This window comes from Puntigrus tetrazona, chromosome 4 (genome assembly GCF_018831695.1).
Source record: "Puntigrus tetrazona isolate hp1 chromosome 4, ASM1883169v1, whole genome shotgun sequence".
In the NCBI taxonomy this organism is placed as follows: domain Eukaryota; kingdom Metazoa; phylum Chordata; class Actinopteri; order Cypriniformes; family Cyprinidae; genus Puntigrus; species Puntigrus tetrazona.
Window position 1 is genome coordinate 27,797,359 of NC_056702.1, and position 22,889 is coordinate 27,820,247.

At 38.1% G+C, this 22,889-nt stretch overlaps 1 protein-coding gene across 1 annotated transcript; it reads left to right on the plus strand.

Annotated features, from left to right (window-relative positions):
- The first annotated feature begins 1,752 nt into the window (after window positions 1–1,752).
- Window positions 1,753–22,889, plus strand: LOC122342539. The gene is made up of 4 exons (XM_043236382.1): window positions 1,753–2,824; window positions 4,978–5,054; window positions 12,632–12,854; window positions 22,426–22,889. Exons 1-4 carry the CDS (start codon window positions 2,568–2,570, stop codon window positions 22,559–22,561), a joined length of 693 nt encoding a protein of 230 aa, XP_043092317.1. The 5' UTR covers window positions 1,753–2,567; the 3' UTR covers window positions 22,562–22,889.

The window sequence follows — 22,889 nt, forward strand, 5'->3', positions numbered from 1 at the left end:
TTTAAAGCCTGCACATTTTCATTCAGAGCGCCGTTCTGATCGTGACCCCAGACTGCACCTCCACAATCTGTTCTTGATGAATTATTTTATTGTTGCTGATGTGGGACTCGCCCATCAGCATTTCATTCTCAAACCACTGAACTCCAGACAGAGAACTGGAAATGCATTTGTCAGTATACTACACATGAGAGAATAGCATCCAAACATTTCTTTGATAAGTACTAACATAAATCTTGATGATAATGTTGTTGTTTAGAACAGTATGTTCAAATTTGAAAGCTAAACAGAAAGCCTTGTTCACACCAAGCGTGATAAATAGAAAGACGACGATCATAGCTGTTATTTTTTAATATTGAGAATGAATTTTAGAACTATATCTGTATTGTTATCGTTTCTTGGTGTGAACAGGCTTTAAGATTTACAAGATATTACAGAGGATATATATGTGTGTGTGTGTGTGTGTGTATGTGTGTGTGTGTGTGTGTGTGTGTATATGTGTGTGTGTGTATGTGTGTGTGTGTGTGTGTGTGTATATATATATATATATATATATATATATATTTATATATATATATATATATATATTACATTTGAGGTGAAATAACACAAGGTCTTGTTTTTATAGTTCTTATAACCTTTTTAAATGCTTGTGTTTATTCTTAATTCAATTTAAGTCGTCCTGAGACTTTCCGCTCTTGTAATATACACAATGCTTAAAATATTAGATGGAGGTGGATTGCAAGCTTTTGTAAGCCTTCATTGATAATGAGTGTAAATGGTTGTTTTGTGCCGTTTATATCTGAGGCTTTTGTTTACCAAGCAACAACAAATCTTTGGGGTTTATCAAGTATTACGACTCTCAAAAACTTACCATGGTAACCGGATTTTCTTCCGAAATACCTTAGTAACTGCATTTATTTTTAGTACTTAAACACCATAGATTAATTTTTGCATTAAATTTAATAAGGTGTTAATAAGATATTCTGGTTGTTTACTAGCCGAAAGTCAGGAGATCCCTCTTTATCTGTTATATATGTCTGTAGATAATGCTTGGTTCCCTCCTTTGTTGTAAATATAAGGCCAGAAACTTGCTCTTTATTACTGTAGTAGGTTGCTTAAACATTACCTCAAGACGGCCTGTTATGCAAATATCCAGCTGAGTGACACTGAGAATGCATCATGCACTTGCATTATGTAATAAAATACATTTGGACACATTTCGCCTGCAAACATTAAGTGTACTTGAGTTTGATTTGGACTAAAGGGTGTTTTATTGTCACTACCCTCTTAAAATAAAGTTTCTTTATTGGCCCTGTTTACATTTGGTATTAAGATCCATTTTTGTCCGCGCAGTCAAAAGTGGACACTGTTAAATACGGACGTAAAGTAGGTAGAGAGGTAAAGAGGTAAATGCTTTGTTCCAATTGCTTTCTTATGAATGAATGCATTCGGATAGCCACAAAAGACCAACCTGACTTTGGAGGAGGTGCACCAAAAACATCCATTCCAACTAGGATTTATGATTCAAATCCATCCTCTTTTTGTAACCTGTATTTTTAGTAGTGTAGTTCAACATGCTCATCACTAATGTTTGTCATAGCAATAATACAGTATGCCAATGAATAGCTTGCTTGATAATCGTTATTCTAAATGACTAATGTACTAATTCTAATCACAAAGTTATCGCCATTTCTCTGTAGTAATAATAACATCTAGTCGATATGGTGTTTAGGTGGATGCTATGGTTACAAAGCAATTTTTTCCCCTTTTTAAAGTGCTTACATTCATAAACACTGTTACGGCAACCTGAGAAAGGAGACGTGCGTTCTTGTATCTCGTTCTTTAGTGGCGACAGAGGCTGATGGAGCAGAAGTTGGGTTATCGCGGGTTATCAGTCGATTTGTACGAACATGCTCCGGTAGTTAAAAATCCATTGTTGTTCAAATCAACAAAGCAGCGCCTCAGATATATTTTGCTGATAGGAGATTTGAGTGCGGAGGTGCCGATCGCGGTGAAAAAACCCCTCAACAAAAGCACCCGTATCTAAGATCTCTCATATACCCTTCGGGATGTTTGTCTTTTGTACGTCGTTCATTAAATTCATTCGCATCGACTGCGGAAATTACACCTGTATCGGCAACCGCGAGGCCTTTCATTTTAAGCTGGTGTTTCTGCGCGACAGGCGATCGCACGGCGTGATAGGATCGACCCAACCCGATCTGTTCGTTCAGCACAAAGTGAGACTGACAGAAGAACACGCATATTTCTTTGTTTTTATTTTCGTTTTGCGTGTCATTGTCTTCGCTGGACATATGCTAGCGGGGGTGGCTACCGGCGTCCGCCGCCAGAGCGTTGCGAAACGGCCATCTGTCTGCAGTGTCTGTCAATACACACAATCCAATAAGACGGGCAATGTAATTCACAGGAGGCCTTTCACACCTCTAGAGTCCAAAGGGAGCTCTGACACGCCGCAGGTTTGGATGGTGTCACTAAGCCGCCGTTCATCCTCGCTGAACGTGTGCGCGGCATGATAGCGGGTGTTTAGCACTCGTAAAACCAATCCTATTATGTGGATGTGTGTGTTGTTCCGATTCGTTCTCATTATCGCTGCCTCTCTCACGCATTACTTTCATGTTCACCGTTACTTGGGTAATTGTTTGCGAGTGTGTGTTGTTTCTAGGTCCGCTGGGACGGACTGGAATTCCTCCCCGTTCGTGTTCCTCAACCTTTCGGCAGCTGTTTGGATCCCTGGAGGAAGTTCACCTGTAACTCTTTTTATACAGCATCACGTGGAGCCCTGCAGCATCTGCTCAGCCACTAAAAGGTCTGAATTTAAATGTCTTTGACAAATTAAAAAATGACAAATTGACAAATTAAGTCTTAAAATCATAGTCATGGCGTTAAATGTTGAACGCACTGTATTTTTCTCTTGTTTTTCAGTTCAATTATCTAGACACTGTTAAATATAGAAAATATACTGTTAAATATAGAAAATGAATTGAAGACTTATCTTCTGAGAAAGACAAAGAATACTGTTTTCCCTTTGAATCGAGTTTTTCTGATGTCTGCATATCTATTTTCTGGTTCTCACAAAACAGTTTTTATACTTGAGTAAATGCATATTGATTTAATAGTCTTTGGACATTTTTCACTTGAAAATGAGACAAAAGCACCAAGGAGGGCCAGCTAATTTTTCATTGTGATCAGACACTATTTAGATACTAGAAAAAAAAAACCCAAAAAACTAAACACATCTTTTGGAAGTAGGTTTGTAGACCTGTAAAGTGTTAAGACAACTAATTGCATACATTAATTATAATCACAATAAAATTTACTTTAAATGAATTGTTAGCTTCATACAATGTTTGTGAATTTGTAACTTTTTTTGTTGCAAATTGACTTTTGTATATGTGTGTGTGTGTGTATATATATGTGTATTTTTTATTATTATTATTATTATTATTATTATTAATAGAAAAATTACTCAAATTATCGACTAGGGCATACATTACAGATGAAAGATTAACTCCGTATGTGAGCTGTTTAAAAATGGGCATATTAATGTTAAATTAAACATTCATGGAACTGCTTGTTTAGGCTTGTTCACCCAGTTACTAATGATAAAATTTAACCAACTTGGTTGACTGAGCTATTTCAACTGGTATTTACCAGCAGGTGTGACGCTAATGGGGGGGAAAAGGGTGACAGAGTGCATAGGGCCCAGAGCTACTGGCCATCGGGAACACCGGGACATTCCATTCCATTAGAGCGCTGATCCGAGGGATATTAGGAACGCTTTTTAAATTACAGCGCATGCGAAACCGCATAAAGCAAATACTTCAAAATGTGATAAGTAGCGCTACCCGATGCATCCGTGAGCTGCGTGTCAAAGAAGAGTCTCATAAACAGCGCAGAATCTCATAAAGACGCTTGATGCATTCAGGTGTGTGATGCTGACTGAAAACAGCCACTGCAATGAGGTATATTGGAAAAACAATTCAACACCATAGTATGAAGCTTGTATGAAGATTCCTAAAGGGAGATTCACCCAAAAATAAAACATTCAGATCGTTTATTCAACATCACGCCACTCCAAACCCAAATTTCTAAATGTCTTTAAAGTAATTTGAGAAGATATTTGTCCGTACAGTACAAAAAAAAGGGTAACTAAAATGGTTTGAACTAAAATCCCCTTTTGTGTTCAACAGAAGAAAGTCATTTGGAACGACATGAGGGTGAAGAAATAATGTTTTCACTTATTTACTCGAAGGTCCTTTGACCCATCACCCCAAAGTTATTGTACATTTTACGATTGCAACTCATACCACCGCCGACCTCCCATAACGTGATTTCGAGGGCGGCCCCAAAGCAATTTCAGTGCACAGGGCCCAGAATTCCTAGCGACGGCCATGTTTACCAGTAACTCTAGTAAATGATGCTTAATGCACAGGTATATTAAAATGACTGGATGTCAGGCATCATACAGCAGACTTCTTGTGTGTTAAATTCCTTTGTTCTGTGACATTGCTGGGAAGGTTTGTTTTCTCATATGCCACGATCTGGTCAATAAGGGCATTTTTCCTCACTTAAAGTGGCTGATTGCATGTCTCTTTACCGTGGGAGCATCTGGCTGTCACCGTGTCCTGTCACAATTACCTTCTGAATTTTCCTCTAATTAGGGGCTAGCCTGCACGCTCATAATTTAGCATAAAGTGCAATTTCCAGTGTTTGTTAGCATTTATAAAAAAAATTTGTGAAAAGAGTGCTCCATGAATGACGTAAACGCAGCACACGTTTTTGTAAAAGGAATTGATTAACGACAATTAAAGCTGCTTTTACCAGCTATTTAATTAAAGAGACAAAATCATGCTACCATTCAGATGTTGCGTTGTAATAAAATGCGACGCAAAACTCAAGTGACGCTTTTGACCTACTAGCGTTAATTGAAATCTAAATCTTTTCATTTGTGTATTGCAGATATAGTCCTGATTCACCTCAAGCTGACTATCTCCGAGCAGTTGATCCAATCAGAAATGGCAGAGCAATACAAGCAGGTACGAACAGTGTCCAAAACAATTATTGAAGCTGCATTTGGAGGTAGTTAATAATGCATATGAAATCTGTACACAAGCAGCCACGGGAGATGTGTTGCTATCAGGTGTAAACAGAAATCTGTCTCGCCTGACCACTTGTGATGGGATCGCCTGAGACAGATTTTAATCCCAGGTGTAAACGGGGCGCGCGGCTTATCTTCAGCACGTCCTCTCATCCGTTACCGGTGTCAGGAGTGCAGGATTTTTTTGTTTGTTTGTTTCTGTCCGAGCCTGTTGGAACAAGAACGCTGCAGTTCTTCACCGCTGCTTCATCGGCGTCTGTGATTATGAACAAAATGGAAGAAAAGCCTTTCAGAATGTATCAGTGTGTACCTTTTAGGTGCTAATTCGCTCCTTTTACCTACTAATGGTGTACTTGAGGTGGTAATGTGCACCATATTAGGGGTAAACAAGGTACTTTTAAAAGCATGCCACCCCAGTGATGGCATGTCCCACCAATTCCAGTAAAGAGCTGTGAAAATCCTTCCGTACAACAACAGCCAATCAGAACATAATTAATATTTCAGCAGTTTTCACGTCATGTCAAAATTACAGACATGAATAACAGCAGTTAGCTCCTGCTGGTAGATGCCATAATTGTGCTGCTGCACAGGAAAAAGGCTTGTTTCATTATGTATTTTGTCAATACAAACCTGTCTTAAAATAGAACGACTGCTGTGCGAAAGTTTGGATTCGCAGGATTTTCACATTTTTAGTGTCAAGTCTCTTCTGCTCACCAAGGCTGCATTTACTTTCTCAAAAATACAATAAAAACACTAGTTTTGTGAAATATTATTACAATAAAAAATATAGAATTGAATATGTAATTTAGTCCTGTAATGCAGCTGAATGTTTCAGAAAATTTGTGAGGGTGCAAAAAAATTAAATAAAATAAAATTGAGAAAATCACCTTTAAAGTTGTCCAAATTAAGTTGTATATTACTAATCAGAAATCAGGTTTGATATATTTTTCAAAAAATGAAATTTACAAAACATCTTTACGGAACATAGTATTTACTTAATATCCTCATGATTTTTAAAGAAAAATCAATCATTTTGACTCATACATTGTATTGTTGGCTATTGCTACAAATATACTTACGATACCTAAGACTTTTTCCCCCAAATTCTTTAATGAATAGAAAATTCAGCGAACAGCGTTTATTTGAAATAGAATCTTTTATTATTATAAATGCCTCTGGCACTTTTGATCAACGTAATGGATCCTTTCTGAATAAAAGCAGTAATTTCTAGTACATTCACTTTACTGACCCAAAACTTTTTAATGGTAGTGTAAATCGGGAACAAAGTTCTAATAGACGATATTTCATCAGCGCTGTATTTCTTTGGAGGGATTTTAATAGTGTGAAGCAGACTTGTATTTTTCACTGTCTGTGGCGAGGAGCCACGTACAGAGCAATCAGTCACATGACATTTATGGCTTTGCAAAAAAGGCCAAAAAAAATTATTTCTGGAACCGGCATCCAGGCGGTGCACTTCAGGGCCAACTGTGCAATTGCTACCGTGATGGATGGGAATGCTTAATAGATATTTTCCAGGTATATTAGAGCCCCTTGGAAGATAGGCGACCCATCAGAAGACCAAACAGAAGCCATGTTTGAGGATCTCACCGTAAGGCCACAGAAAATGTCAAGACCTCCATCACACTGTTGCCTCCAGCTTCCTTACAGTATCTGTTCCTGCCTCCAGCCATCTCTTCATCTCATCATGTTTCATGGCCAACATGCAAGCAAGGTTTTTATGCAGCGCTGATGGAAACCGTACCGCTACGAGCTGCGCTATGGGTCATTTCCTGTAATTTGAGATCTGGAGACCGCCAATGACGTACTCGACAGACAGACTTCACCCAACTGCATCGTGGAGGAGTGGACAGAAGGAACGACACCGGTCCAGAAGTGAGTGTCGCTCAACATTTAGTTTCCATGGCAACAGGAATTAAACTAATGAACAGGATTGAAGTAAGAGGTTGTGATGATGATTAAGGTCACTTCAAACAATATGACAGCAGCCTTATTCGCAGGCCACAGTGTTTCATTGTTGGCAGAACGGCTTACAGAGAGTGATAGCTCTGAGTGTCATTACCCATGTACGGGGTGAGACAGTAATGTCAATTATGGTCTTGCGTCGGTCACATTATAAATTGTACTAATGATAATGCCATTCCTAATGATTTCAGTTGCTGTGACACAAGCGGTATTCAGCAGTCATTCGAGGTGCTTGCAGTCTATGCAGTGGTGGAAAATGAACACAAATCCTCTACTTGAGTTAAAGTGCAAAGGTCACTATGGAAAAGTTTGACAGTACTTCAAAGTACTTTTAATTCTTTTAGTACTAAAGTATTATGAGCGTCAACTTCAGTTCCAAAATTAGGGTTTTTGAAAAGTCTCCTGTGCTCGCCAAGGCTGTATTTAGACTATAGAAACTGAAAAAAATAGTTCATATCAATTTTCATTTTGAATATTTTTAAATTTAATTTATTTCTGTGATCAAAGCTGAAATCTTTACTCCAGTTTTTGGATTCATGCGATCCTTCATCAATCATTCTAATAAGCTGATTTACTGTATCATTATAATGGATTTTAATATTACACCGCTAGTTGCCGAATAAAAGTATTTTCTGAATAAAATCTTACTGACTTCTTAACAGTGGTGTGCAAATCATAAAGTAGTACTTATCAAAAGTAGACATGTTTCATTGTTGTAACTGTAAGCCCCAAATTCAGCCATGTTAAATATAATGTTAATGCAATTAAGCTTAAATTATTATGCTTTGAAAAATAGTGAAGTTAACGTTTTCTGAAATAATAGCGCGAGAGTTCTTTGTACTGCATTTAATGGATCTGTTTATCCTTTTTGTAGTTTTAAAGTCTCTGCGCATTTTCCGAAACATCTCCATGGATGAAACTCTTTATGGAACGACGTAAGGGTGCATAAACTGTTCATTTTTGGGAGAAAACATCCTTTTAAGATATATACTCAAGACCACAATCTTAATGCCTCATAGCTTGCAGGGTTTGCAACCTTTCGTTTATCAACACGGTACACGAATGCGGTTTATCACTCGACCGGCGTGACTCAAACCTCCTTTGGCCTAGTTACACGGCACCAATAACCTGCGACAGATTCGAGGTCTAATCGAGTTTAAACTCGCTGCTCGCCCCACAATGCATCTCCTTTAACCACCCACACAAACTTCCGCTCATACACACTCAGTTGGCCGCTGCAGATAAACATTGGCAGGGCTTGCCGAACCAGGCCGGCCATGCACACAGGACTGCAACAGGCCAGGCGAGCAACCATAAATTAGGGTGTGCAAGCGGAAGTAATAGCGCAAGCAAAACGACTCATTAACTTTGATAGCAGGGGGTTTCTGATTGCACCACTGCAGTACCTCGGCCCGCCACTGGGGGCGTGTGTGTGTGTGTATGTGTCCCTGACGCCGTGTCCTCTGGCGGACGTGTTTTGAAGGGCAATAAGAGAAGAAGGAAAAAAAAAGATGAGTGGTGTAATAGAGCCTGTGTCTATGAAATAATGGCAAGCCGGAGGATCGTTCGGGCTGCTCGATGAGAAATAATCCTAACTGGTTTATAGTCAATTTCTTAAATGAGGGAGCCGTAATGAACTTGTGATTAGCCATTAAACGAGTCCAGTGCATTATCTTCCGAGCCAAAGCCGTTGAATTAGGCCGAAAAAAAAGAATCTTTCCTAAGATGGCTTCCCCGGAATAATTGGTATGGTACAAACCACATCTTTGTTGTGCTGATGCAAGAGTTTGCAAAAAGATTTGTTTAATTATTTACTTTCGCTTCAAGCATTACATATAGCGCTCTGAAAATGACTACTGACACACTGGTGCACGGTGCAAATTTAAGCAATGTCCTCTCTGTTGGTGTGTTTCTGTGCGCGTTCAGTCGGCCTTAGGGGATTTAAAGAGTTTCTAATGCAATTTTAACATATCTACTAAAGATGCATTGGTTTGGTGAGTTACACACCATTGTTCATTCCACTACTGTCTGTGATAAATCCTTCCCTCGCTACGAGCATCTCCTGCCACACTCGCTCTTACGTCAAGGTCAGAAGGAACATGTTAGTCTGAGGGTGAGATTGAAAGAGGGAGAATTAAAAAATAGTTTGGCCTGATGTCTTAGTAATGAGTCATGCACCTTAAAGGCATAGTTCAGCCACAAATGAAAATGACGTATAATGTTATTTTTTTCAGTGGGAAAACAAAAGGAGACATTTTTGAAGATGAATTCCGTTCTCGTTTTTATGCTATTAGAGCATAAGAGAATAAGTACTTAAATATAAAGCCAGCATATGACTGCAAGAGTTTTAAAAAGTGCTTTACAAAGCATCCATTCTCATTCATGCATTTATTAGATTGCATTTTACAAGAAAATACTATTTCAGACTTTCAGCATCAGAATTAAACAGTTTAATTCAGTGTAAAATGTAATCAGTATTATTGTCATTTGCCTTTTTGTTACACTGATATCATAAATACTACATTTTAGCATAAGCATGAGTCAAGAGAATATTTACTCAAATGGTTATGGTTATGGTTGCCAGGTTGGAAAGATTAGGCAAACCATTGATTTATTAAAAAAGGAATTTAAATGCTTTAAATTTGGCAAATGCAACCATAAAAGTTTGTGGATGCTTGGTACCAGTAAAAAAAACCCATATACAAATGGGAATTAAAATAAAGTTTTGAGGATGAAGAATCAGTGGGCAAATATTGCATATAGTTAAGTTTAATAAATCGACAAGCTGAAATCGTCGTCACAGATAAAATCCTCATGCAGCCCTACCTTGATTTCTTTGCTATTATTTGTAAGTAAAAACTGTTACAAAAAAAGCATAAATACATGCAAAATAGAAGACAGGAGCATGTTGAATAAATGACACAATTTTCTTTTTTGTGTGAAATACTCCTTTAACTGTGGATGTAAAAAGCTTCACCTGGAGGCCGAGGAGATGATTCACGTCGGTGTGTTTGTATTTATTCATGTGGGATACGGCGCACGGTAGAAGTAGCTATCTGATTCTTCCAGTGCGTGTGCTGCCAAGCCAAACTGAATTAATTTTATGGCTGCCGTTGCATCACATGCGTTTTATTCTTTCCACCTCCGTGCGCATGTTTGTAAAGTTCCTCTACCTGTCTCTGTGTATTCGTCACATCCACTTCGCGTTTCTCACTGAGCTGCTTCGGTCCACATTTCCACCTCGGCTGCTTTTGGCAAAATCGTGTTAATAAACTGCGATCTTCTCCTCCTGCTCATCCAAAAAACGATGAACACACAGCAGCAGCGGCGGAGGGAGAGATGAAGAAGAGATGTAGCGGAGCGTAACGCATCGAGTCGTCCTGTGGCCCGCAGCAACACTCGTCACACTACCCACTGCCAAAGCTCATGATGGCTCTGGAAAACAGCTCCACTGCCTCTCCCGCTCGTCCTGTTAGCTGCTGCTGTACATCATCTCTGTCCTGCTTTGTTATTGTTATTAAGAAAGTTTGCGCAGGGTGCAGAACTCTCGGGTGTCAGGAAAGTTTCAGAGGATGGTGCGAAATTATTTTGAAAGTTAGTCCTGGGGTAGTAATCTCGGCTGGCACGCAGTTTTGGAGGAAACGTTTGTCATTTAATACCCATAATACATTTTCATTCAAAGAGTGCTTTTCGAGGTCCCCAAAGGCGCTTTTTTTATTGTTAGTGATTCTTAGTAAGCCATTTTTATCAACATCTCATCCTGAAGCGTTTGCGATATGAGCATGCATGATGGCTTGAGTCATTAGACTTAAGTCTTGTTTACATCAAGGGTGATAACTATCATTTTAATAGCATCCGCACCAATGGTCCATAATGTTTTGTTTAAGGGTCTTAAAGGTGGGGGGGATTCTGATTGGCTGTTGATAGTTTTCTTTAGTATTCGTTGGCTGGAAAAAATTGTCCTGTTTCCACTGAGATTCTGTTATATTTTTTATACTTTGAATGCATTTCACTAAAATTGAAATAAAACCCAAAAATATTATTTACTCTATAAATATCATATAAATATTACATTAAACATTATACATTAAAATTATATATATATATATATATATATATATATATATATATATATATATATATATATATATATATATATATATATATATATGTGTGTATATGTATGTGTATATATATGTGTGTGTGTGTGTGTGTGTATATATATATGTGTGTATATATATGAACAAAGATTATTCAAAATTACATTAAAAAAAGTTACAACTATCGCTATCATTCTTGTAGGCCATTATTAAATTGTCTTGGCTCTCTGCTTGTATCTTGTGATGCGCTTCAAAGCTATTGGAATTTTCAGATTTGAAAGTCTACATTTCTGTTTTGCGAACATTCATTGAAGGTCAGTCAGAAATGGCAAGGCCTTAGCTGGATAAAACCTCAACCAACTTGGCAGAGGGATGAAGAGGGCTGCTGGTGCCTGATGAATAGTAAGGCCGTGTTGTGACCTATGTGGTCATCGCAGTGTGACTCAAAAAAGAGCTTGACCTTCATTGGCTCTCTCACTCCAGGCTGAAACCTCTGTTCGGTGTGTTGCGTACGCCGCGCACACAACGCTTTGCTTCCAAATCTGCCCTTCAGCAGCACCTACTCACCACGACCCATCATCCTCCACAACCTCACAAAAGACACATCCAGTACCTCTTCCGATACCTCAAAAAAACTTCCCCGCTTAATAGCTCTCTAAATATTTTTTAGGAGCTATAGCTCAGCTATTTTGAGAAAAAAATTGATAGTTTCCATCAGCTGTTTTCAACATTGACAGCAATAAGAAATGTTTCTTGAGCAGCAAATCATCATAACAGAAAGATTTCTAAAGGATGATACGACATTGAAGACTGGAGTAATGATGATGAAGAGTTCAGCTTTGAGTCACAGAAATCAATTCAATTTTTTAGAAATTGCAATTTAAATATTTTACAATATTAATGTTTTTTCTGTATTTGTGAACAAATAAATCCAGCCTTGGTGAACAGAAGGGACTTATTATTAACATTTGAAGGGTAGACTAGTTTTTTTTGTTATATAATTGTAATTATATAATAGGTGTAATTATTCAAGATTAATATTGTAACTGTTAACTCACAGTAAAACATTCACGGTCTTCCATAAAAATGATTAAATTATGAATTATAACGGTTTTATAAATATTGCCCATGCAAGTAGCTTCACATTATGTATCCAGTTTTAGTAGCTCGTAGTGTAGGTAAATATATTTCTTGGTAATAGTTTAGCTTCTTTCAGCTGTGAGTATCTTGTAGCTTTGTAAACTTTAAGGTGAAAAAAAAAAAAACAGTGGAGCTGGACGTCGAAGTTCCCATCCGTATTAACTAAAGTTTGTTTACCAGCATAAGTTTTATAAGTTTGCAGATCACACTTGCACATTTAGAAACCTGTATTTTGACAATGTTGCTTTTGCTGTCATCTTCTATTTCCTTCTCCATCTGCTTCGGTGGTTAGTGTGGGAAGCGTTTCCAGCAGAACATTCAAGGCCTTCTGGCCTTCTGCGTGTAGCATGTGCGGTCACCGCCTGGCAGAACATCCATGCCCACACAAAGGAAAGAAACCCCTCCGTTGGCACCTGTGCTACCTGGCCTTCCGGTCTGGACAAACACAGCTGCTGCTTGTGCTGGGGACTGTCCACTACGCTGGCAAAAGCATTAGGGCAGCTGTTCTCAAATTGGTGAGTACTACTCGGTCGCCCGATTGCAGAACACGCTCATTATATTCCAAACAAATCATGAGTTTAAACTAACTTTTATCGTGTCGTAATTAATGATAATATTATTGACCTTAAAATGAGAAATACGTCAAAATGGCATTTCTAGTATGCAGTTAAAGCATTCTGGGTTCACTTCACTTAAATATTTGCATGACGATTAATTGTTACTGAAATGCAAAGCTTAGGGTCTTTTAATATTTAAATGTAATATTTATTTGTCTCTTATAGTCACCAAAGGCTGCATTTATTTGATGAAAATGCAGTAAGACAGTAATATTGTGAATATTATTACAATTGTTAAAATGCAATTATTTCTGTGATGCTCCAGTCTTTAGTGTCACATGATTTTAAGAAAATCTAAAGTTCAAATGAAAAGTGTTTATTTAAAATAGAAACTCAATGAATGCATGATTACCAAATTAAAAAAAGTACAGTTTTTTTGTTGTTTTTAATTAGTTTCCTAAACTTTTAAGTGTAATGTATTACTGCAGCAGAGTAAAATCCCAAGGATCTAATTGCACCTGCCTTCATCTTGGCATCAACACCTACTTAAAGATCATCTTTAATAACATTATTATTTTAATAACACGGCGAAATAAAACCTTCAGCAGATCTTGAAATGATCAGCAAACATTGGCCAAGTAAGTATTAGCCAGAATTTGCATCTTCCTATATTATAATCGTATTGGTCAGTAAGTTCTCTGTTATTTATCAGTTTATGTAGTGCGTTTACTGACAACAACGCAACTGGAAGAAGTAGCACTCTGCCGTTTAGCTCATCAGGAGGGCTATTGGCTGAACGTTACATCACGTAATTAATATTCATGAGCCAACCAGATAAGGCGTCCCTCCTACTTTTTTAAACTGCTTACGCGCCTCCTCCTCTGAAGCTCTTCTTCGTGGAAGCGCCATAGAGGCTGATATGTGTGGTGGGATTAGTATTATGGGATGGCCGAGACAATGGATGTGGACATTTGGCAGCTGCCCGGGAACGCCGGCCAAACTCTAATGGTGTCAGTCTTCCAGCATTGTCCTCTTCCTAATGCCCAGCACACTGACCTCGCGGTGTCGTGATACTGGCTCCGGCCTGCCTCCACCACTTAGGCCTGGGTCTGCAATGCAGGGGAAGAAAAGGTGGGAGGGCAGGAGGGGTAGGAAAAAAAAAGCACGCGAGTTTCCTTGCACGCAATGACACTATCGTGATGCCCACAGGGTCCTTCGACATTTATTGCTGCCTCCACTTTGCAGGCAAATAGCATTATCTTAACATTATGGACAACCAGCCAAATTACACTTGCAAAATGACGCTCTTGAAACTGATCTGAGGTCTGTCCTCAGGGGAGTGAGGTAGGCAGTCACCCTTTGCTACTATCAGCATTTATCAAGAGCAACATTACATTAGGCGCTAACTCCTCAGCCGCGCACGTTCTCACGGAAAGCTGATTCTAGCAAATCTCAGACTCGATGTGAGAGCGTGTTTTAATGCCCATTTTCCGATAATTCATCATTCCTCGAGCCTCGCGTCTGTTTGCAAATGTCTGAGGAGCCTGGGGCCGTTGTGATAGTCTTTGGTTGGGTGGAGCGGTTGAAGAGCAGGGTCAGAAGTGCTCTAATATAGGGAACGGGTGGTAATTTAAAATGAGTTCTAGTAGATCATATCTCGTGTGTGATTTTTTTTTAAAGGCGCTTTTCGCATTTGATGTTAATTTGATTTTATAGATCAATCCAGTAATTCGTTATTGTAATGTAGCTTAATTATTCAATTCAATTGAGTCGTTTGACAAAAAAAAAAAGTTTAATATTTTGAAAAAAAGCCATCATGAAGCTACAGATTACCCCTGAAAATCAATTTAAATGGTAATTCAGTCATCTTTTACTAACCCTCATGTCATTTCACACCCATGTGACCTTTTTTCTTTTGTACGACACTAAAAGGTTTTTTTTTTTTTTGAAGAATATCTTGGCCACTCTTTTCAGTATAATGAAACTTAATGAGGATTGTGAATGTGACAGAGTTATCGTATGGCTTCAGAAGAAATTTCAGAATATAGCATTTGGATGGCTTTTTATATGCTTTTATTGTGCTTTTTTGTTCATTTTAGAGCTTAAAGTCAGCATGAAATGAAAAGTCTGTTTTCTATACGCTTAAAAGTTATAGAGCTTATTGTGATTAATTCATCCATGCGCGCACACTATAAGCGTAATGGTTTTTATACTGTACAAGCCATATTTTTTTATTGCCCTACACCGACCCTATGCCTAAACTTAGCCTTCACAGGAAACTTTGTGCATTTTTACTTTCTCAAAAAAATCAATAAAATAAAAATAATAATAGTTCTGTATAATTTATAAACCTTTTATGGGGAAACAATACCATGAGCCGCCTTCTCCTTGTAATACCTATGTCATATGCATGTCATTATACATCTATGTTTATATATGGATCCCAATATTTTTCGTTTCATTCCAACTTTAATGCAACATACTTTTTATTTTATTTCATTTTTTTTTACAAGTCCTCTAGAGCTTTATGTGCATACAACTATTAATTGCAAATCTCAGTCAGTAATCTTTCTTAAAATCTGAGATCTCCTTGCCACATTTTTACAAAAAGTAGTTTGAAGAATTCATGAGAAGATCATTTTTTGTGTGTCATATCGTTACAATTATTATTTTTTTGAATATAGCTCAAAAGACTAGTCTAAATCTTTGTTCATGATTTGAATCTTGAGTGACTAGTTTCACACTTTCTTTTTCAGGATATAGTGCACAACTTGATTATTAACGTCAGTTCAATGTTTTTGGGTCCCTTCATTTCTAGTGAATTGTAATTGAAAACATATACGAAAAAAAATCCTTTTGTGTTCCTTAGAGAAAGTCCTTTTTACCTTTTAATTCCTTAAACGAGAAGCTTAATTTCTGACAGTGGTGTGGAGAAGCTGAAGGTGAGCGGGAGAGACAGGGCACTTAACCTCATACGGACCTGGAGGGCCCAGGTGTCTTGCGGTACATGGACTACAGTTCAAGTGTCAGGTTAAATGTAGTGACCTTCTATGTAGACGGCGCGTGGGAGTCTTGAATGACAGGGGTGCAATTATTTCCAAGCCCTTTTCTCGCCTCGGTTGTGGCTGCTTTCTTTGCGCGCTGCCGCTTCAGGTGCTCACCGTGTCATTTTCAGCTACGTCACCTAAAAGCAAAAAGGGGCTACCCACGAAATGAGGCTTCGTATGCCACTGAAGGTTAACGGCACTCTGTGATTCCACCAGCGGCAGCGGAAAGTGTTGTGGTGATCACTGCAGACAAATACCAAGAAACAAGAAAGAGAAGTGAGAAACAAACCAATGGCGAAGCTAATCAAGTCTCTGCCTGGGGCACAAGGCTAACAGACAAACTCATAAAGAGTCCTAAAAGCTCTTGAAATGCACTTCTCCTTAATGGCTTCCATCTTAAATTTTGCCCTTCGCACCGCTTAGCCCTGCATCGAGCGTTTGATTGCTTCTATCTGATGTTTTATTCACATTAGGCTGAGGAGGAATACTATCGGAGTTATGTTGATGCGCTTTCTTTTAAAGCCTTGTTATTCGTGTTGAAACCTCAATTTCACAGCGCGTGAGGCTGGCGTAGTACTCAACGGATGGATTTTAAATTGACTGGAGATTTGGTGACAGTGTTTATTTGAAGACGAGCGAGATTTCCGCGTGAGTTTATAATGGTGCGGCGTCGTGGGCTTTGTACAACCCGTGTTTTTACATTTGCCGGGAACTGAGGAGTACAAATTGCCTGCGGTAACCTTCATTCGAGTGGGGCGGCTCGCTCGGTTTAGGGTTCTGCTGTAAAGAAAGTAACATTTCATTTGTTTTATTTGTCATAATAGCTCCACTACGAATAATAAATCATTCCGCCAGTTACAGATTGAAGTAGTGTGAACGGATGGTATTGGAGGAATACCACGGTGCATGACCGAAAATCATGCTTTTATTATGGTAGCATGTTGCTGTTTTTTTTTTTTGTTTTTTTTTTATGTTTGCAGTTTGTTGAGTTCATAGTATATACATACAGTAAGCTTTGAGTCAGAAATGTCATGCAATAGTCAGAATATACAGTAGTCAACATTTAAAGTGGAAAAAAGTTAATCAAAGTTATTCTAAGACAAACACATTTAGGAAAATTTTGATGAAAGGTTTTGATCCACTTCAAATGTTGATTAAGTGTGTATATATATATATATATATATATATATATATATATATATATATATATATATATATATATATATATATTTGATATTTTAATACATTTATTTAAATAAGAAATATTTAGTAAAATTGCAAAATATATATATATATATATATATATATATATATATATATATATATATATATATATATATATATATATATATATATCTCAAAAGAAGTCATTTACAATGTTACAAAATATTTGTTATTTAAATAAATGTATTAAAAACATCAAAACTGAATAAGAAACAGAAATTCTGACGGATAATGTGAACTGCAGAGTAATGCTTCTGAAAATTCAGCTTTGACATCACAGAAATAAATAATATTATACAAATATATTCATGTGCAAAATAACCTTTTTAATTTTCATTTTAAAACTTTTAATTATAACATGGCTGTCTTTACTGTATTTTTAATCAAAAATGGTCAAACATAAGCAAGACTTCTCTTGTATGAATGGCACATGTCGACACCATGTGATTCAGACATCGTTTTCATCATTTTCAACAAACACATCCACAGAGCTGTTATGTAAAATGTGAATGTTAAAATGCTGCCCAGTCAAATAAGTGGACTGGAACTAAATGTTGTGTAATTGTGGTTTTTTTTTCATAATTAAGTTGGAAATAAACATAGGCTTGTCTCATAAGTCACGTCTCACGGACGTAATAATGTGAACATGTGGTAGACCAGATTGATGGATGTAATCTCCACCATGCTTGGTTGCTCATATTCCATATGTCCAGGGTGTTATGGCATGAAATGATGCGCTGGAGACTCACCTTCCCCATCGCCCGGCCCACAAATCACTGCGTGCTTTTGAAGTGAAAGACGTTACATAATTGCAGATGGTTGTCCAGATGGTGATTATGCTCACCTTGAAGATGACCACATGTTTCGTCGAGGCTCGCATCGAGCTGCTCTCGTTTCAGTTCACCCTTTCAGAAGTCATTGGGAAGATTTTCGCGTGGAGCCTGAACCGCGCTGAACTTTTGTGCCGCGTCGGTTTTGAACAACAGAGCTGCACGCTTCATTAATTGCAGCGAGCCTCTGGTGCTGTCGGACTGCAGTGCTGTGTTTGGAGGAGCCGCTGTGAGTTCACGCTCCGCTCTGATCATTTCTCCTCTCTCAGATTCCTATCATCACATTGATCACTGCATGTAGGAATGATGGATCTCCTCCGCACACTCCCTCTGTGAGAGATCATTCCCTCCTCTCATCACTCTCTTTCTTCCGCTGTCAATTCTTTTTCTCTATGTTGTCTCTTCCTTATCTCATCCCTCTTTTTCTATAATCTCTTCATGCAGTCTTTTTTCTCTTTGTAGTCTCTTCTTCACCCTCATTCCCTCTTTTTGTTGACTCTGCTTCCGTCTCTTTACTGTTTATTCACCTCTTCTTGTCCAATCCCATCTCTTTTCTCTCTAATGTCTCTTCTTCATCTCATCCCTCATACGCTTTCCTTTTTGTTCCATTTCTTTCTTTTATCTTTTTCATTATCTTTCTCATCCCATATTTTTCTTTGTTCTCTCTCTCTGTTGAATCTACTTTTACTTAAAATTTTTTCTATCTCTCCATTCCATCTCTTTTCTCTGTTGTCTCATCTTCATCTCTTCTGCATTTATTCTCATCCTCTTCATGATCTTGTTTTTTTAATTCCTTTTCTCTTTCACCCCCTCTTTTTCTATCCCGTCTCTTTTCTTCATGATCTCTTTCATCTTATTTATCTTTCTCATCTATTTCCTTTTGTCTGTGTAATTTCCATCTGTTTTCTTTATCTCATCCCTCTTTTTCTTGTCACCATCTATTTTATCTTTTCCCTTATTTCTACTTTATCACCTTTTCTTTTCTGCCTGCTTCTGTTTTCAATAAAAATACAGGTAATAATCCAAAAGTTGAAATAATAGGCTTACGGTAGATGTAGGGCAGGCTTTATTGTCCCAATAAGGTGGCATTCGTTTAATAATTTGAATTCAAATTATATTTAACTGTATTTAATTATAATGTACCACAAGATTGCCACTATTTGCATTATAAGTATAAATTTGCTATTTTAACAGTGTAAACAGATGCTATTTACACTAAGTGCAAATAACTATAGATTCTAAGAAAATATGCCTGTATTTATTCCACCCCTTTTTATTAATCTACTGTAATATCACCATCTTTTTCTACTGCCTTCTGTGTCTCTTTCATCTAATTACTATTTCTATTTGTCATTCCCTCTTTTTCTCTCTCTTGGCTCCTTTCAATCTCATCTCCCCTCTTTCATTTTTTTCCCCCAGCTGACTTCTTGTTTCTCCTTGTCGTCGTTCATCTCGTCCTCCAGTCTGTCATATTTTTATCTCGAACCTTCTTTCCCATATGGCATTGCTTTTTTTCTTTCCATCGTCTGATTTCAAGAAATAAAACCAAATCTCTTTAATGTCCCAGTAGTTTCTTCGTACACCAGAGAGCTACGGAGAGCAAGCAGAGAGGCGTCTCCTCCCAAGAACAAGACCTCAGTAATCTCTTTATATCGTTTCCTTCTCTTTACCTTTCCCCTCTGCGTTCCGGCTCTTTCCAGCTCGCGCACAGTCCTCTGTATCCTAATATCCGTATCTCCGTGGCCTTGCTAAGGTGACTCTGGCGGCGAGTGTGAGCGTGAGAGAGAGGGAGTAAGCACACATCTGCTCATGCCCGTGCCCCTCTCGCTCTCTTCTGTGAGGCAGTATGAGTCAACACGGTGAGCGTGCATGAATTTACATGTATGTATGAAGCCTCACAGACGGCCTGTTTGTTTGTTGTGTGTGTGTGTGTGTGGCATTATCTGTGATGGACTGTGTGTACGCTCACCATACATCTTCATCAGTCACGCTTAATGCTTCATCTCCGCATTTGTCGGTACTTTGCATCAACATTCCCGGTGCTTCCCTTCCCCTCTCCTCCTCCTCCTCCTCCCGCTCTTCCCTCCCACTCTCCATCGAACCTGCAGCCCACCCTTTCCCACCTTGTCTGTCTCTCTCTCTCTCTCTCTCTTTTTCTGCATGGCTCACTATCTCTCGCTCCGTCTCACTCACTCATTGATAGAGGAGCTCATGTGAGCGGAATGCTGATTGGCTAATCACTATTCCATGGATGAGGTCGTGTTGTGGGATGGAATGTCAATCTGTCTCTCTCTCTTTCGATGAACAGAGGGACCACACAGTCAACTCGGGGAGAACAGAACGAGTCTCTCTCTCCGTCGTCTCCTCTTTCAGTCCAGCTGACATATATAGGGCCAGATAGTGGTGAGCTTGATTACGTTTCATTTAACCTGGATTACTTGTCTTCTTTGGCATGGAGGAGAGGGTGGTGAACTGTGAGCGTGGCCGCTTTCCTCCTCTAGTTCTTCTCTAGTCAAGCGGAAATAAAACATTAACCAAAGCTCACTACTAATTATATATGTTAGAAAAAAGTGAGACAACTTACCTCACAGAATCATTGGGGATGTGTCAGTGAGTTGCATACTAAATAAAAGTTGTTGAAGGGTTAATCCACCCCAAAATGAACATTTTGTCATTAATCACGTACCCCGTCGTTCCAAATCTGTAAAAGCTTTGTTCATCTTCAGAGCACAATTTAAGATATTTTGGATGGATTTGGGGGACTGTCCCATTGACTTCCAAGTAATGAAAGCTCAAGCTCCAGAAAAGTAAGAAAGACATTGCCAGAATGTCGTTCTACATCAGATGCTCTCCAAAATGTGCTGAAATTAGTTTTCTCGTCGATGTTACTGTTGAACCACTGATGGCACACTGCAGACTACTTGCGTACAAGAAACATATTGTCACTTCATGTTTTTAGTTTGTTACGATTTGGATGATTTTTTTGCATACTAGTGAATTGTTTAAATTGAATAAACTTAACTGAGCTTGTTTTAATCTGTTGCAAGACGCAATGCAATATAAGGACAATTTTGATTGGCTCTTTTAAGTGACGTCAGACATGGATGCAGGCATCGCGCCCTTTTTATCAAAGATGCTGATTACTGTGAGTATGACTTTGCATTTCGGACTCAAACAGACAAGACAATAGCAATCATTACTAAATGAGAAGTATAACTGTAAAGCTAAATGTACGTTTAGGCTGTGTTTACATGTCCGTTTTCACCACAGCGTTGAATCAATCGCATTCCGCCACTTTTATATAATTTTAGTTCTATTGGGAAATCGTCACGTCTGAAATATAACACGTATCCTATTTTTGATCAGTAATCCCCATGAAACAAACAACCCGAAAGCGTCATCTGCTGTATTAATTCGCTTCGGGTTTGTGCATCAAAATATAGCTAGTTAAAAATATAGCCGTGGATATATCCGTAAATATTGTGCAACTTTATTAATAACCCATTAGAATTTTCCATGTCTTTGTGAGCATTAAACAAACTATCTTAAATTGGTATTTGATCCTCTTTCAGCACGCGAGAAATACTAATGTTAAGTTATCAAAGACGCGCTCATTAGTGTGCTGTTAGCTAAGCTACATTTCAGTTAATGCGATTCTGTTTTACGATGACATGCTAGATGCTTGTAGCTAAATAATTCGTTTTTGTTATCTGCTTATAAGAAATTTGTAAATGAAAATATGTCTTTTCAGCTAAATAAAACTATCTAATGTTGATTTTTCTAACTCTTTAGATCCCAAGAAGTTCAAATCAAGGCTAATCAGGATGATCTGGAAATTTTTGCTTGTGATAAAAGGGGATGCTTGCTAAAACATTACAGAATTAAACATGGGAGCAAGCCGTTTCCATGCTTATATCAGGATTGTTTTTGTACTTTTAAATATTTTAATAGCCTTAAAATACTCTTAACTCGTTTTCATAATGCAAATTAAAAACAACAATCTGAGGGGATATTTGAAACTAAGTTCCACTGTCAGCTTTGCAATTTTATTGAACCCTGTCAGATTACTGAATACTTTGCCCACCTTCGACATCTTGAAAGACCACCGAAAGGTTCAATGTCCATTTCAAGGCTGTAGCTTTGAAAGCAGTGTATATTGTACATTCAGTGCCCACAAAAGTAAGCACCACCAAGATCAAAATGAAAGCATGTTTAAACCACAGTTACGTCTAAAATACAACGTCTAAAATACAATCCAGGATAATCTCATAACTTCACATATTTTGTATGTAAGCAGTAGTTCATGTCATATGCAATGACTTGTAGACAAAAGCAAACATAAAAGGAATATTTAAATGATAAAGAAATCGAAGAGAAAAAAACTATACAATGCTAAAATTTACTAGTAATCTCCATATTCTTGTCCAGGCTTCTGAAGATGGAGATGCCTACAAACATGTGCCAGTTGGTATCCTCAATCAAGAAAATGAAGATGTGGCTCTGCAGCCCCCGTCCCGCCTCCATCCATCCTCAGTGGGACTCATCTTGGAGGGGAATGGTGTAATGAACAATTTAAGCAACATACCCCAGGCCATGTGTCTTCTCTTTGGTTTAACTTATGCACTGCACCTAGACTACCCAAAGTGCATGGGCAACACCTTTCTTTTCATTCAACACGTTTTGGTAGGTTTGGGTAAGAAGGAGTTGAAGGGCATGATTCTGGCAGTTAAAACTCAGCTTGCCATGTAAACAGGTACAGTGAGTGCATGTTTCTTCACGTCTGTTACAGAGTTGTTAGATGATAATCTTAGCAGATGTTCATTAAACTTGTCTTTGTCATGTTCCATATTAATACAGTATAATAACATACTGTGCTTGTTTAGTATTTGCTG